At 44.0% G+C, this 17285-nt stretch overlaps 1 protein-coding gene across 1 annotated transcript in view; it reads right to left on the reverse strand.

Annotated features, from left to right (window-relative positions):
• RPS6KC1 (ribosomal protein S6 kinase C1) overlaps nt 1-17285 on the reverse strand; it is a 297897-nt gene that overhangs the window by 222939 nt on the left and 57673 nt on the right. The window contains exon 5 of the mRNA XM_082251364.1: nt 7254-7344. Within this exon, the coding sequence (XP_082107490.1) occupies nt 7254-7344 (91 nt within the window). The remainder of the gene's footprint in view (nt 1-7253; nt 7345-17285) is intronic.

Consider the following 17285-nt stretch of genomic DNA (forward strand, 5'->3'; position numbering starts at 1 on the left):
ACAACACTTAATTGGTACTGTCACTTAAGGAAAAAAAAAATAAAATGAAACCGGGGAAAAACAGGTATTCATTTTTCAAGTGTTTTGAAGGCCGGTTTGAATACTGTTAACATTTCAAATTTGCATCTCTCAATCACAGATGTTTCCCAGATTCTGACACTAGACTAAATTTCAAATATTTACGCATTAAGCTGGCCATTGATGTAGCCTTAGCAGAGCCTAGAGGAAGGTGCAAGGTAAAGCAACACTGCCCCCAAGTGGCAAAGCCTAAAATATCTGATATCTCTAAATACAATGTATTACCAAAAGTATTGGGACGCCTGCCTTTACACACGCACATGAACTTTAATGGCATCCCAGTCTTAGTCCATAGGGTTCAATATTGAGTTGGCTCACCCTTTGTAGCTATAACAGCTTCAACTCTTCTGGGAAGGCTGTCCACAAGGTTTAGGAGTGTCTATGGGAATGTTTGACCATTCCTCCAGAAGCGTATTTGTAAGGTCAGGCACTGATGTTGGAGCGAAGGCCTGGCTCGCAGTCTCTGTTCGAATTCACTCCAAAGGTGTTCTATCATGTTGAGGTCAGGACTCAAAAATCCATCCCATTCCACCTGTCAGAACGGAACTCTGCTTTGTTTACATAGGTAGAGCTCCATTCCAAGTCTCTGCCCAATGATTGGTGAGTGCCTGGCACCTGCAGGTCAGCTTCTGCTGTGAATAATCACAGCAGAATGAGCCAGATGCCGGCGCTCGCACACATCCCCTGCAGTCAGAGGGATCCTGTGTGTATTGTGACAGGAAGTCAGGTAAATCTGTGGGTGTTGTCACAGACGGGAGATTCATTTCTGCCTTGTTTAGACAATTCACCAATTACTATCAGGTGTCGGCTGCAGAGATAGCCAGAAAGGTTTAAGGATGTTGGAAAGCTTCAGCTATTCAGAATGAGGCAATTAAGGCCTCTACAAGTTATCCAGAGGATGACTACTGATTGCTGCATCCTGAGGCTTTGTGCGTTAAGGAGAGCAGTGAGCTGTGTGAAAAGAAAACAAACAGACTTGTTCTTCTGCTGTATGACCAGCAATGTCTGCCCAGCAGTAGGTTGGGACAGACTCCATAGGTAGGTTCCTGTGTTGTGAAGGTAGACGCCCCAAGTGGCCAGGGTTTATTTTATGTTTGTTTGATTTATGCTGTTTGGATGCTTGCACTCGTTTCCAGCAAATTGGAAGAATAAACCATAGACCGTTGTTTTCAACCACTCCTCGGCTGTCTCTCTGTGTAACGAACCCACCCAAGGGGTCACCCACACCCGCTACCGAGCTAACCCCTTTCAATATATATATATAGAATATAATATATATATACACACACACATACACACAGTGCTGTGCCTTGCAAAAGTATTTGCCTATTTTGTTACATTACAGCGTAAGTTCAATGTTTTGTTAATCTGAATTTTATGTGATGGATCAGAACACAATAGTCTAAGTTGATGAAGTGAAATGAGAAAAATATATTCATAAAACTATTTTTTAGAAATAGAAAACAGAAAATTGGCATGTGCGTATGTATTCACCCCCTTTGTTATGAAGCCCATATAAAGCTCTGGTGCAACCAATTACCTTCAGAAGTGTGTGCAATCTAAGTGTCACATGATCTGTTACATATACACACCTTTTCTGAAAGGCCCCAGAGGCTGCAACAGCTAAGCAAGAGGCACCACTAACCAAACACTGCCATGAAGACCAAGGAACTCTCTAAACAAGTAAGGGACAATGTTGCTGAGAAGTACAAGTCAGGGATAAGTCATAAAAATATATCCAAATCTTTGGTGATCCCCAGGAGCATCATCAAATCTATCATAACCAAATGGAAAGAAGATAGCACAACAGCAAACCTGCCAAGAGACGGCTGCCCACCAAAACTCATGGCCAGGGCAAGGAGGGCATTAATCAGAGAGGCAGCACAGAGACCTAAGGTGACCCTGGAGGAGCTGCAGAGTTCCACAGCAGAGACTGGAGTATCTGTACGTAGGAGGACAATAAGCCGTACGCTCCATAGAGTTGGGCTTTATGGAAGAGTGGCCAGAAGAAAGCCATTACTTTCAGCAAAACACAAAATGGCACGTTTTGAGTTTGTGAAAAGGCATGTGGGAGACTCCCAAAATGTATGGAGGAAGGTGCTCTGGTCTGATGAAACTAAAATTGAACTTTTCAGCCATTAAAGAAAACGCTATGTCTGGCGCAAACCCAACACATCACATCACCCAAAGAACACCATCCCCACAGTGAAACATGGTGGTGGCAGAATCATACTGTGGGGATGTTTTTCAGCAGCCAGGACTGGGAAACTGGTCAGAGTTGAGGGAAAGATGGATGGTGCTAAATACAGGGATATTCCTGAGCAAAACCTGTACCACTCTGTACATGATTTGAGGGAAGTTCACCTTCCAGCAGGACAATGACCCCAAACACACTGCTAAAGCAACACTTGAGTGGTTTAAGGGGAAACATGTAAATGTGTTGGAATGGTCTAGTCAAAGCCCAGACCTCAATCCAATAGAAAATCTGTGGTCAGACTTAAAGATTGCTGTTCACAAGTGCAAACCATCCAACTTGAAGGAGCTTGAGCAGTTTTGCAAGGAGGAATGGGCAAAAATCCCAGTGGTAAGATGTGGCAAGCTCATAGAGACTTATCCAAAGCGACTTGGAGCTGTGATTGCCGCAAAAGGTGGCTCTACAAAGTAATGACTTTAGGGGGGTGAATAGTTATGCACATTGACATAGTTGTGGGCATGTTCTGTAAATTAAAAAAACAAGAATATCAGCGCAAGCATGAATAAATAAATGGATGGAAATAGATAAAAGCAGCTGACACCAAGGTAAAAAATATGTAAAACCCAATGTAAAACTGATAATGAAAAGTGCAGCGCTAAAACAATAAGACAATAAAAACATCAATGGATAAATGAAGAGTCTATGAATGGCACATAATAGAAAGGGGGCAGACCATAGTGCAATATGTTTCAAACACCACAATTTATTGATAAAACAAATGGACAGCCTCTTACTTCAAGGTAATGCAAAAACGAGCAGTACAGCAATCCAGCTGGTCTCCAGACAGAGCGGAACGCTCTGCTGACAGGGGCTACGAGTGACGTCACGATCTCCTCTCCCTTGCGCACGCGTATCGTCCGTGGGCGGGACTTCCTCAGCGTATCGCTGTATGCTGTACTGCTCGTTTTTGCATTACCTTGAAGTAAGAGGCTGTCCATTTGTTTTATCAATAAATTGTGGTGTTTGAAACATATTGCACTATGGTCTGCCCCCTTTCTATTACATGGGGATCGTTGTGAACACCTTAACAAAAAGGAGAGATGCCCTCTGTGATTGCTGTCCTGGTCAGGATTTTCACATTGCTGGGAGTGTACTTTTAAGGCTGTCTTTTCACAGCCTACAGGTGAGAGGCTAGCACCTCTGGTGAAGGATTGCACTGAACAAGCACTGTGTCCTGTTTACTGATCAGCACTGAGCACTTTCATTGGGATTTCTTATTGGACTGTTTTCTCCTCTTTTTTACAAGACTACTGTGTGCCATTCATAGACTCTTCATTTATCCATTGATGTTTTTATTGTCTTATTGTTTTAGCGCTGCACTTTTCATTATCAATGTTCTGTAAATTAAATGATGCAAATCCTCAAACAATCCATGTTAGTTCCAAGTTTTGAGGCAACAAAACACGAAAAATACCAAGGAGGGGTGAATACTTTTTCAAGGCACTGTGTATGTATATGTGTATATATATATTAGGGATAGACCGATATCTTTTTCAGGGCAGATACCGATATTTTGGCAATTGCATATCGGTATCAGCAGATATGGGTCGATATTTTGTACATTTAAAGACATTTATTGACAAATCTGGTACTGAACATGTTAATTTTTGTTTAATGCTTAATGGCTGGCTTGCTGGCACCCTGTGGTGGGTGGCTGGCTGGCACCCTGTGGTGGGTGGGTGGCTGGTACCCCATGGTGGCTGGCACCCTGTGGTGGGTGGCTGGCACCCTGTGGCGGGTGGCTGGCACCCTGTACTAGGTGGGTGGCTGCTTGGTACAGGTCCTGTGGGCGGCTGGCTGGTACAGGGCCTGTGGGTGGCTGGCTGTCTGGCACCCTGTGGTGGGTGGTTGGCTGTCTGGCACCCTGTGGTGGGTGGGCTGCTGGCACAGGGGCTGTGGTGGCTGGCTGGTACAGGGCCTGTGGGTGGCTGGCTGGCTCGCTGGTACAGGGCCTGTGGCTGGCTGGTACAGGGCCTGTGGGTGTGGGTGGCTGGCTGGCACAGGGCTGCTGTGGATGGGTGTATGGCTGTGATACACTCACGCGAGACAAGTCGCTCCGACTTAGAGAAAGGGTCCGGAGCTTCTTTGGGGCGACCTGGAGCGACCTGCATAGACTTCAATGTTATGAAGTCCGTGCTGGCCGCTCCGAGGTCGCCCCGGCAAGTCAGATCGCCCCAGTGTGAACAGGGTCTTATTCAAGTTATGCCCAATGCTGACCAAATAATGTATAGAACACAATGGTGATTGCACTAAAAGGTTGCTTCAATCAGTAAATGATCTCCTGGTCCCGGCAGAAATTTAAGGCCTCATGCACACAGGACATTTTTTTGCAGCTGCTCCTAGGGGCGCCAGGCGTTTTCTTTTTCTGCCTCTAAACACCCCTGCATATTAGCCTATGTTTCCATGCATGGCCTTTCAGCAGCATTTAGTGGCAGAAGAGTTTACAGGCAGAAAATAAAAACCACTGCCAGAGAATCCAAGAGTAGCAGAGTTTGAGCAAAAAAAAAGAAAAAAACGCTTGACGATTGTAAACGCATCTAAACGCGTGTTAATGCTACGAGCATTTAGCGCTTGAGAAGGAATTAATTTCAATGGCCACAATTATTTATTATTTATTCTGGCCAATGAAATTAATTAACGCCCAAAAGCTTGACACCTGTAAACGAGCCTAAATGCTTGAAAAAGCATTAGATACTTACAAGCATCAGGAATTTTTTCAGCAAAAACGCTGCTGGCTTCTAGGAGAGGTAAAGAAAATATCCTCTGCATGAGGCCTAAATCAAATCAGTCTTCTACTTTGGTGTGGCAAACTATAATTTTAAAGTGGAGTTCCACTTTAGCTGCTGACTTTTAATATTAGGACACTTACCTGTCCTGGAGTCCAGCGATGTCAGCTTTGCAGCTGATGTTTCCATCAGCTGTCGGGTGCTGCCGCCGACATTGCTGGTAAGGGAACCCGGCAGTGAAGCCTTGCGGCTTCATGGGTGGGTCCCTACTGCGCATGGCTCGGCGGGTAGGAGGAGGAGGCCAAACTTCGCCAGAAGTGGGGAAGGGTACCTGCCGAAAACAGGTACCCCCCCCCCCCCTTTAAGGTGCTAAATGTGGCACCGGATGGGGGAGGAAGCAAACGAGCGGAAGTTCCCCATTTGGGTGGAACTCTGCTTTAAGTGAAAGATCAATGGAAACAAATGCAGTGATTGATTATTTATACAAGCAAGGGAAATAATAATATCAGTTTTCAAAGTTGTGTGTAAAGCCGTGTGCAGAGGATTAATGGAGAATATTGTTACCAACATGGCCAATAGAAGCCCCAGAGGGCTCTATGAATGCCATTGTGAACGAAAATGAATGAATGAACAAGTATGTCATCCATAGTCAGAAAGCCTCCTCTGCATGCTTCCTCTAGGTCAGAGATTTACAGCATTGACACTAGCATTTTAAGATCAAAAGGTCAGCAAAAGAAGCCTCCATGAGCAAGCAATTTCAGTAGAAGACAGGAGCCTGTACAACTGTGCAAGACTGAGGGCTCATTCACATAAGCCCCTAAAATTCCATATTTAGATGTGTATAGCGTACAGTTTAGAACACATCTAAACACAGCACTATAGTCATCAGTGAGTCCATAACTACACCTACAAAAAAATGTGCATGGCATTTAGCTGCATACACAAAAAGTAGGTTGCAGCTGCATCCAGGACTGCAGAGATCTGTAGAATAAAGACATTAGAAGAACTATATGCATGTAAATCCGTACATGTGGCACAGTGGTGTAGTGGTGGGCAGCACAGTGGTGTAGTGGTTAGCACTTTCACCTAGCAGCAAGAGGGTCGCTGGTTCGAATCCCAACCATGACACTACCTGCCTGGAGTTTGCATGTTCTCCCTGTGCCTTCGTGGGTTTCCTCCGGGTACTCCGGTTTTCTCCCACACTCCAAAAGACATGCTGGTAGGTTAATTGGATCCTGTATGAAAAAAAATTGGCCCTACTGTGTATGTATGGGAGTTAGGGACCTTAGATTGTATATGTAAAGCCCTGCGTAAATTGACAGCGCTATACAAGTACCTGAAAATAAATAAAATAAAAAATAAATGCCAGTAGTTCAGGCACAGATTTTTTGCAGAATTGTCTGCTAGCTCTGCCACCAACAGCTTGCATTCCATGCAGAAAATACGCATATGATCGTGTGAATGAAGTCTGCATCACATTCCTGGCAGCACTGATCTTGTAAAATGGACAGTAAAGCGGTGATTGCATACTGCAATGATATTTTTCCACTGCATGTATACATTTTGAATATGCATAAAATAAAAGCCAAAGGCAATCCACATCTTTAAAGAGTAACTCCACTTTTGTCGAAAACAAAAACATTCTCCTCTGGGTGATCTCTGTACATTGCAAGGATTTTAACGCACTTTGTTGCAGATTTCTACCTTTTGTTATTCTGAAGAAACAGCTGTTTGTCTGTGTCCATGTGTGGAGTGAATCTGTATGGGAGTGGTTCTAAAATGATCAATCAGCAGCTGCTCCTGCAGGGCTCTAATGAGGAAAATGGCAGGATCTGCATCCCTTTAGACACGATTCCCTTTGGGAGTATTCCACCAAAAATGAAATTTTTGTTGCAGGGAATGCCAAAAATCTGACTTGTTTCAGACTTCTGGGAAAATCAGTGAGCCAATCCCACAAGCAGGAAATTATGTTTCTGAGGGGCATTCTGTGGCAGTCTGTGTACAGAACATTTTCAGGTAGCCATATTACATTGCATTTTACAGAAAATGACAGCGCTGCAGATTGAAAAGGAAAGGTCATTTTAATAACATGTAATCACAAAATTACTTGAGTCGAAATTGTATACGCTATTTAATTTTTTTTATGTTTTTCCTACGAAACTGGAGTTATCCCTTACAGCAGCAATCACTCTCACCTTCAGAACTACAGTCGGACAGGCTGTCAGGGAAGTCTGTAAAAGGCTCAGCTGGGCCAATCAGATCAGAGCCATCATGTACTTCTCCGCCCTGCACAGAAACACAAAATGAAACATTACAAAAGGTATCCTAATGCATGTCACTATGAACATAGTTCTGATCTCAACCTAAACAGGAAAAGCTATGCATGGTGGTGCTATGGTTAGCAAGTATACAAGATCTGATAACTGCACTGCTAGTAGAGTTGCACGATTCTGGATAAAATGAGAATCACTATTTTTTTGCTTAGAATAATGATCACGATTCTTGGCGTGACATCATCTTTCACATTATACAAAAAAATTGGGCTAACTTTACAGTTTTGCTTTTTTATTTACTTCATTAAAGTGTATTTTTTTCAAAAAAAATTGCTTTCTATAGATGTCTGCGCAAATACAGTGTGACATAAAATATTGCAACGACCGCCATTTTATTCTCGAGGGTCTCTGCTAAATATATATAATGTTTGGAGGTTCTAAGTAATTTTCTAGCAAAAACTGACAGGTCTGTCTCTGCAAAGTGAGTGGAGACGGAGCTGTCATCCGCCTGCTCAGCGAGGATTGACAGATCGATCCCCGCTGAGCAAAACAGAGTCCACTGGGTGGAAAGCCGTGTGAATGGACCCTAGCCTTTTTCTGACACTTGTTGCTTACAAGTTAAAATCGTTATATCCCCTGCTCTCTTCTATGGGATATCAGATGAAAATAGACCGCATGTCCGTTTTCATCCGATCCTATCTGAACCGATCCTCCAGACGGATGGAAAGTAGTGTTTCCATCCGTCCGAATTTCACAGACAGGATTGGATCGGATAGCATCACTGACATCCGCTCCTCGATAAGGGTACATGGAGCATCCGATCAGGTCTGCCTGAAAAACTGACAGGCGGACCTGATCGAAAAGTCCGTGTGAAAGGGTCTTAGGCCCCTTTAACACATGCTGTCCGTTTGTCATCCATCTGTTGACGGATGAAAAACAGGCATCAATGCATCTCTATGGAAAAACGTATTATCCAAACGTATTAGCTATGGACGATTATCCATTTACCTCATTTTACATCCACATCCGTCATCCTCCGTTTGTTTTAACTGATCAAAGCTCTATTTTTCTTCCATTTAAAAAACGGATCGGACAAAAAAAAAAAAACCGATGCAAACTGACAAATGGTCAGTTTTTCATCCATTTTTGTATTGGTAGTGGATATAAGAAAAACTGATGAAAATTGATGAATAGTTCATCCATTTTGACATGACTGAACTGATGAAATGAACAGTCCGCATGTGTGAAAAGTGCCTAAGGCCCCTTTCACACTAGTGGACCGATCAGATCCACCTGTCAGTTTTTCAGGCGGATCTGAACAGATGCCCCATGCATCTCTATGGGGCATTGGATGTCAGCGGAGACATGTCTGCTGACATCCGATCCGTCAAATCCGGACGGGTGGAAACCCTATTTTCCATCCGTCCAGCGGATCGGATCGGATGAGAACGGACAGACGGTCCATTCTCATCCGATTCCCCCATAGAGAACAGCGGAGACCTGACAGCTCTGTCTCTGCACACAGCATGGAGACAGAGCTGCTATCCGCCTGCTCAGAGGGGGATCGGGCAGATCGATCCACCGTTGAGAAAAACTGAGTCTGCCGACAGACTCCAAGTGTGAAAGGGGCCTTAGTCTTTAAAGAGGTTGTAAAGTTACCTTTATAATTTGTACCTATAGGTAAGCTTTTAATAAGGCTTATCTATAGGTACTGTAAATATCTCCTAAACTTGCACCGTTTAGGAGATATTCATATTGCATGCAGCCGATGATGTCATCAGGGCATGCGCTCTGAGAAAACATCCGCCCGTGCCGTTTCGTCAGAGCCCTGTGTCGTGACCAGCGGCATCCGCGCGTGCATGCGCGGGAGTGACGTAATGCGGCTCCGGCCAGTAGTACAGCCAAAGTCCGCGGACCTGGAAGGAAGACTGGCAAACATGGATGTTGCCTCTAGCGGGGACGACGTGGGCTTCGTTTGCAGGTAAGTGTCACAAAATGTGCTAGTATGTGATGCATACTAGCACATTATGCATTTACTTTGCAGGAAAGAGAAAAATAAGTGCAGACTTTACTTCCTCTTTGAGGTTGTAAACTCATTAAAAATTTTTTTATTTTTTTCCTACCTGAAAGAGAAACACATAATGAGCTAGTATGCATCGCATACTAGCTCATTATGAAATACTTACCTTAGAACGAGCCCCCACCGTGCCGCCCGCTTACCTGTATGACGGGCGACATGTTCAGTCGCCCGTCTTCTGGGATCGCGGCATCCGGCCATCTAATTGGCTGGACCCGCGATTACATCACTCCCACGCATGCACGCGGGAGCTGACGGTCACGGCACGGGGCTCTGAAGGAACGGCACCAGCATGCGCCAGTGAGGTCACTGGCTGCATTTAAGGTAAATATCTCCTAAACGGTGCATGTTTAGTAGATATTTACAGTACCTATAGGTAAGCCTTATCATAGGCTTACCTATAGGTAAAAGTTGCAGAGGAGAGTTTACTTCCTCTTTAAGGCTGCATTCACATGTCAGAGTATGGATCGCGGGCGATTCATCTTGCGATCCAGAAATCATTGCAAATCGCGGGACGCCTATGCATTGCCCGTGATTTGCAATAGCACCCCAAACGCTGAGCGATGTTGCCGCGATTTCCGCCTGCCGAATCGCGGTAACATCGCGCAAAAAAAATCGCGGGACGCAATACGCTCCAAAGAAGCTCTTGTACTTTTTTGGGCATAATGCGTCCAGCAATTTTTTTTTTTGCGCGATGTTACCGCGATTCGGCAGGCGGAAATCGCGGCAACATCGCTCAGCGTTTGGGGTGCTATTGCAAATCACGGGCAACGCACAGGTGTCCCGCGATTTGCAATGATCTCCGGATCGCGGGCGGAATCGCAGCGATTCTGCCCACGATCCATACGCTGACATGTGAATGCAGCCTAAGTGGTTAAACTGCCTTTATTTATAGACTGAAGTTCATTCCTTTGATCTAAAAGAAGGAAATAATACATTGTAAAACATTGTGTTTATAGTTATCTCCCAGCCTTAGCAATGTTGATAAACATTGGAAGCTCTTTTTTGATTTTTTTGACAGCTGTGAGTGAGCAGAGAACAGCTCTGCACAGTATGAATCGAGGAAATGCCGAATTAAGATCGTGAGGGGGGGGGGGGGGGTGAATCAAGATTGCAACTTTTTAATGATCATCCGTGCTGCTCTAACTGCTAGGGTTTAAATGGAGGAGTTTTATTTACAAATTCTGCATTTTGCATCTGATTGCAGCACTACTCAAAGGAAAGCTTCTGAGAGTAGGGCTTTTGTCTGGCCTGTAATGAACGGCAACATAACCTAATTTTTATAGGACCTGCGGCATCCAAACAAAAAAGCATAGCGAGTATGGGGAGGTTATAATCCCTGTGACATTTTTTTTTTTGTCCCATTTCCCTTCACTTCCTGTCCCATAGCCAAAGCAAGAAGAGGAATTCTCTGGGGACCCCCAAGTCACCAGAACTAGTGTCCCCATTGGAAGATTTCCCCACTATTACTTTTTTTGGGACAACCCAAAATTTGGGACTCTCTTTTACTTTCACTTTCAATATTAATGGTAAACAGGACAAATAAAGAAAGTAAATCTCCCTAAAGGGGGCATAGACAGCAATAAAAACTGACTGGTGTTTTAATCCCTCTCCACTCCATCCAAAATTAAAGAAAAAGGTTTTGCCTTTAGTTATACTTTAAAAGTAAACAAAAAAGCAATTCAAATGCAGAAAGACAAAGTTGCCTACCAGAGCCCTCATTTTGTTAAAATGTATTTCCAGGCAAATAGTACATTCTGAACATTCAACGTGCATTCCTCTAGGACAGGGATCCTCAAACTACAGCTCTCCAGCTGTTGTGGAACTAAACATCCCATGAGGCATTGTAAAACTCTGACATTCACAGACATAACTAGGCATGATGGGAATTGTAGTTCCTGAACAACTGGAGGGCCATAGTTTGAAGACCCCTGCTCTAGGAGTACATTTATATAATGCTCAAATTTATCTTCACATTATTTCCTATCCTGTGTACCTGTTGATCCTGCCAGCTGTTTCAGTGCCACTTCACTTCTTGCAGAGGTGTGACAACTCTGCTACGCTGCTGCCGAAATTACAGCAGGGTTGTCATCCTCTTTGCACAGCATTTACAGCAACTTTCTTTCCTGTAATGTCTATGTGCCGCAAGTCTCCACCCACTATTCCCATAGGTAGGAGCAGCATTAGGAATTCTGAGCAGGCACTTAAAACACAAAAGTGTAATTGTATTTTTAAAATCCGATTTTTCCAAACACAGATAGGGGTGTAGTGCTCTACATGAAGTGCAGTTGCAGATTTAAAATTGTTCAGGAACATTATCTACTTTAAAAAAAACTAGTGGACTTTTACATTTTATGCTCTACACCTGGATGACAGCCTCGGATAAGCAAAGCAGAACGGGCCCATAAGGCTTCTAACTTACCAGCTGATCCACAGTCACTGAACCTCTGCCGCTCTCTTCTTACAATACTTTAATTCTCAAACTGTAACTAGTAACTGTGTCCTCCAAATTGGGATCATGTGCTCACATAATTTAACTAATCCTTTGCTGTTCTTCTCTTCCTCTCTCCCTCGTATTCTTCACTATTCCCTCGTCTTTCCGACATTGGTCTTGTTATGCAAAGTATTGTGCTCTAGCTATGCCTTCCCAGATTTATTTGTGCCGCGATTATCTAGCCATTAGACATCGGTTTTATGATTATGTGTACACGGCACATGCTGGGGGTCTCCATGCCCTTCATGTTATAGTTCCATTGTTTTTTCTTTTATCACACGTCGGATTGTATTGTCAATGTTCTGTCTTTGTTTCTTTAAATTTTCAATAAAAAGAAATTAAACAAAAAAAATAAAAAACCGAATCCACTGCCTGTTCATCTGCAAGGCTGCGATGTCCCAGCTCTGGGCTGGACAGTACAAAGATCATCTAAATGCTATGGGTACCTAAATGCTGAGCATACACAAAGCAATATGCAGGAAATCAGCCAAAAGTCAGTTGCAAAAACACAAACAGATCAAGGCAAACTACCGATAAGGCCCCGTTCACATACAAGCGACGCTACTTCGCACCGCGACCTCGTAGTGCTCTACATGAAGTGCAGTTGCAGATTTAAAATTGTTCAGGAACATTATCTTGTGAGTAATTTCGGCAGCAGCGTAGCAGAGTTGACCTCGGAGGTCGCGGTGCGAGCAGCGCGCCGCGACCTCAGAGCGGCCGCCACGGACTTCATAACATTGAAGTCTATGGCGGTCACCTCCTGGTCGCCCCAAAGAAGCTCCGGACCCTTTTTCTAAGTCGGAGCGACTTGTGTCGCTCCTATTAGAACGGGTCCGCAGCTTCCCTATGGGAGGCGACCTACGGCGACCTGTGAGGCGACCAGGTCGCCTCACAGGTCGCCTTAGTGTGAACGGGGACTAACAGTTTTTTTAAACAGTTTATCTTTATTTTTTTCTAAACAAAAAATCTGGACGATAATTGCTTCTAGATACCATATTTTTTTACAATAACTATCTTCCTACAATTCTAGGTGTGCATTCAAAATAGAAGTATGGGGTTTCCTTTTTTCCCTCAGTTATACTTACCTAGGTGGATGTTGCAGCTGTCCCCCAGCGCCTCTACACTAAGAGTCGAGCAATCAAACACCACCGATCGCCTGGTTCCGACAGCTCCCCAAGCAGAGAGCTGCTGACTATCAGTCAGTAGCTCTCTGCTCTGCCCACTCCTCGCTCATTGGAGCGCTGAGCTGTGGAGAGGACAGAGCGGCCGGCTCAGCCTCAAAGTGATTTGCTGAGAGGCTGAGCCGGGTGTCGGTCCAGGCACCTGGCAGATCCCGACTCCCTGGTTGTGATGATGCAGTGCCTGGACCAAACTCTGTGACGTCAGCAGAGAACGGACTTCAGACGGCTCTCTGCTAAAAAAGGGTCACAGAAGTGCAAAACGAACTGCACTCCTGCGATCCATAGGAGATGTACAGCCAAACGAGCTTTGGCTGTACATCTCCTTTAATGAATTTAGGACGTGTTACATAGCAGTAAAAGTTTCCCTTGTGTTAACAAAATATGGGACAGGTGGCTCCAGGAGCCTTCTGAGAGGTCATATAATGTAGCGGTTTTGTTGTGGCCACTCTAGTTGCTCCCATCCGCCCCTCTTGTGCCCATTTCCCGTGGTGCTCCTGATTGCCTGTGTACGTGTGCCCATCTCCCCCCATCCGTTCCCCTTCTTGCAGGTATTTTGATGTCCTTGTTATGCCTTTTATGAGGATTTCACCTCCTTGCTTTACATGTATGCTTGTTTTCAGTACTACTACATGTACTTTTGCTGTATGTTGTAACTTTTTTATTTCTTCAATAAAGTTACTTTTTGCAATTAAAAGTCTCCCTTGTGTATACATCCAAAAGCCCTGAGACTGCTATTAGGTGCCGCCATCTTGGATATGATCTCAGCCGCCTCGGCAGACTCAGAGGTGTCAGTCAAGTGAATTATTTCCCTTCACTCCCCTCTGGGCTGCTACATAAAAAGTTATGTATGAAGGTAAGGGGAGGGATGGAGGAGCTGGGTCAGCAAAGAGAGTAATTAGACACTCCCAGAAGAGGAAAAAGCTATGGCGTGCTAAGGTGGGGTTGTGCTAGGAAACGGTCTTTCTGAAATAGTCAAATTTGTATACAAGTTCAGAGACACACTGTATACCAAATACAAAGAGGAATTTTGATTAGTGACTGGACACTAGCAAAGCATTTCTGACACGCCCCCCCCCCCCTTTTGTACTCCAAAAACTCTACCACACTTTTTAGCAAGCAATGCAAAGTACACAGAAACAGAGGGAAATGTGTCCTGTACTGTATTCCAAGATATGGAATTTACAGGTAAGTCAAAATTCTTCTCATCTTCATTGTACAATACAGGAAACAGACTAGATGTTCATAAACCCTGGAATGTCCTTAAGCAATTAATAGGAAGAGAGGTCAACAATAAGACAAACAGAACTGTGCCAACAGGCCCAACAATACAAGGGTTACCAGACTCAATTCAGAGGGCTGCAGCAAGAACCTTACGGCTGAAAACTGGCATTTGAGCTTTTATTTCAGCTTGCAGAAGCTTTATGCTTTTTTGTGCTCTTGTGCATGGTTTTATTGAGCTTCTTCAAGATCTTTTGAGCTTTTTGAGCATAAGGCCCCTTTCACACATACGGTCCGTTTGTCCGTTTTTCATCCATCCATTAACGGATTAAAAACGGACATCAATGCATCTCTACGTAAAAACAGATGACAACGAATGATCATCCGTTAACATCCGTCTTCATCCGTTTCCGTCAATGTCCGTTTCTTGGAGTGGATGAATGCCCTATTTTTCATCCGTCAAAAAAACAGATCGGACGAAAAACAGATGTAAACGGACAAATGGTAGTGGATGTAAAAAAAAAAAAAACGGATGAAAATAACGGATAAAAAAGCAGATGAAAAACTGACACATTTTGACACGACTGAACTGATGAACTGAACAGACCGTATGTGGAAAAAGGGGCCTAAGTGTTTTTTTTTTTTTTTTCATAAACCCTCCTAGATAATATTTTCTTAACCACTGTATAAAAAAATAAAAAAAAGCTGGAAGTAACGTTTTGCCATGTTTTCGAGCGTCTTTGAGCTCTTTTGAGCTCTCTGGGGCACTAGCTCATCTCAAAAACACAAGTTTTTTTCTGCCTGCAGTAGCATATGCCTGAAAACGCCAAAAGTGTGCATGGACACATTGGCTAACATGGAGGGGAGTTCATAAGCAGAAAAAATGAGAGCTCAGAAGAGCTCAAAGCCTGTAGGAGCCACTTCTTTGAGCTCCTTTGAGCTGCAGTGTACAGCCTAAGAGTCCTGGAGATGTTTTATCTGTAAGGGCTCATGCACACTGCAGCTCAAAGGAGCTCTATGAAGCGGCTCCTACAGGCTTTTGAGCTCTCATTTTTTTCTGCCTAGAAACTCCCCTCCATTTTAGCCAATATGTCCATTCACAATGACTTTTTCAGGCGTTTTTAGGCATATGCTCCTACAGGCAAAAAAATACCTCCACCAAACTCGTTTTTGAGAGGAACGAGTGCCCAGAAGAGACCGCAAAAGCTCGAAAATGCACGAAAACGTTTGTTCACGCTTTTTGTTTCATTTTTACAGTGGTCAAGAAAATACTATCTAGGAGGGTTTGTGGGGAAAAAACGCTTATGCTCAAAAAAGCTCAAAAAGGAGCTCAATAAAAATGTAGAGCACAAAAAAAGCACAAGCTTGTTCAAGCTGAAATAAAAGCTCAAATGCCTATTAAAGCAGCTTTTTTGAGCTTCAGTGTGCATGAGCCCTTAGAGTGTAAGCTCTTGAGAGGCGTTGTCTTATCCTCATGGTAATAGTGTGTTTTAAAGTAGAATGTTCTTTGCGAGCCCTGATGGCAAGACAAAGAGAGAATCCATCTTTCTGTCTGGCTATCTGGCTTTCAGATAGCTCTGGCAACATTCAGACCACAAAATTAAATCTCTTTGGGGTGTTTAGAAGCAGAGTGCAAAAAGGGGAGGACTAGGTCTTCATTAAGGTAGAAGATTCCACCTTAGGTAGAAAAGTAGGTCTTGGGTGCAAGGCTACTTTGTCTTTGTGAAGAATCAAGAATGGGTTATTACAAGACATAATTGCCACTAAGAAAGCCAGGAGAGATCAAGATAGGGTTCTCAATGGGTTTAAAGGGTGGTTTCTGCAGAGAAGAGGGAACTAAATTAAGTTCTCAAGGAAGCACCGAGTGCTCCAAGGATGTTTTATTCTGAGAAACGCCTTGAATAAAAGTTTTTTTTACAAGGGAAAATGAGACCAAAGGTTTTTTGGAACAAAATGGACAAGGTCAAAAATCTGTCCCTTAAGAGTTAGTTAGGCCAAATTCTGGTCAAGTCCCAGTTGCAGAAATCTCTAGGGCTGTGTCTGTGTTCACACTAGGAAAAGAAGGATTTTTAGGTACAATAGTAATTTTTCTGGAAGTGGCCAGAGACCCTTCTGCCCCTCAAGGCCATGCTGTTAAAGCCAGTTACCAAGTAGCAGGGTGGAACAGGGGGCCCTATGGAAGAGGCCAGGAATCATCTCCTAGAAGTTTGAATAAGCCTGTATACCGGGTCCTTCTGGGACAGTTGGGTGCAATGAGAATCACGGATTTCTTCTCTTGCTCTATTTTGCAGAGCAATCCAGGCAGAATTCACACTGGAGGAAAGCCGTATATTATTAACTAGCGGTATCCAGGGAATTACCAGAATATCTGAGAGAGAGGATCCTTGGTCCTGGCTGTGGTAACTTGTTTTTGAACCTAGAGGACAAGATGTCCACATTTGGGGTCCCCCGTTTCTGACATAGAAGACTGAGGGTGTTGTGATGAAGGGCCCATTCCCCTTGGTCCAGGCGGCAATTACACACATAATCTGACTTCCAACTGTCTACTCATGGGATGTGCAAAGCACCAAGCTAGGGCGTTTCTTGCCTGGATGGAGAGCAGCACAGGGAGAATAATAGAAGGAGTGTGTTTGTTCCAGGCCAACAAGATGCTGATAGAGAGATCTGGAATGGAATTGAGCGAAGGGGTGGCCTCGACGAATGAAGCTACTATGACACTCAGAACTCTCATTGAGAATCTCAATGAGGAATGTCTCTTTAATCTTAAGTTTGAGCATGAGATTTTAGGGAGAGGATTTTGTGAGAGGAAGACGTTTGCCTGAGCTGTGTCAAGTATGACTGTGGTCCTCAACTCCGGGCCTCAGGGCCCACTAACAGGCCAGATTTTAAGTATTACCTTGGGGAGATGCAGACTAGAGTACTGCAATCACTGAGCAGCAAATGATATCACCTGGGATGTATTTCAGTTATCTTGCAAATCTGGC

Source organism: Pelophylax lessonae, assembly GCF_965119305.1.
Source record: "Pelophylax lessonae genome assembly, chromosome: 3".
Taxonomy (NCBI): domain Eukaryota; kingdom Metazoa; phylum Chordata; class Amphibia; order Anura; family Ranidae; genus Pelophylax; species Pelophylax lessonae.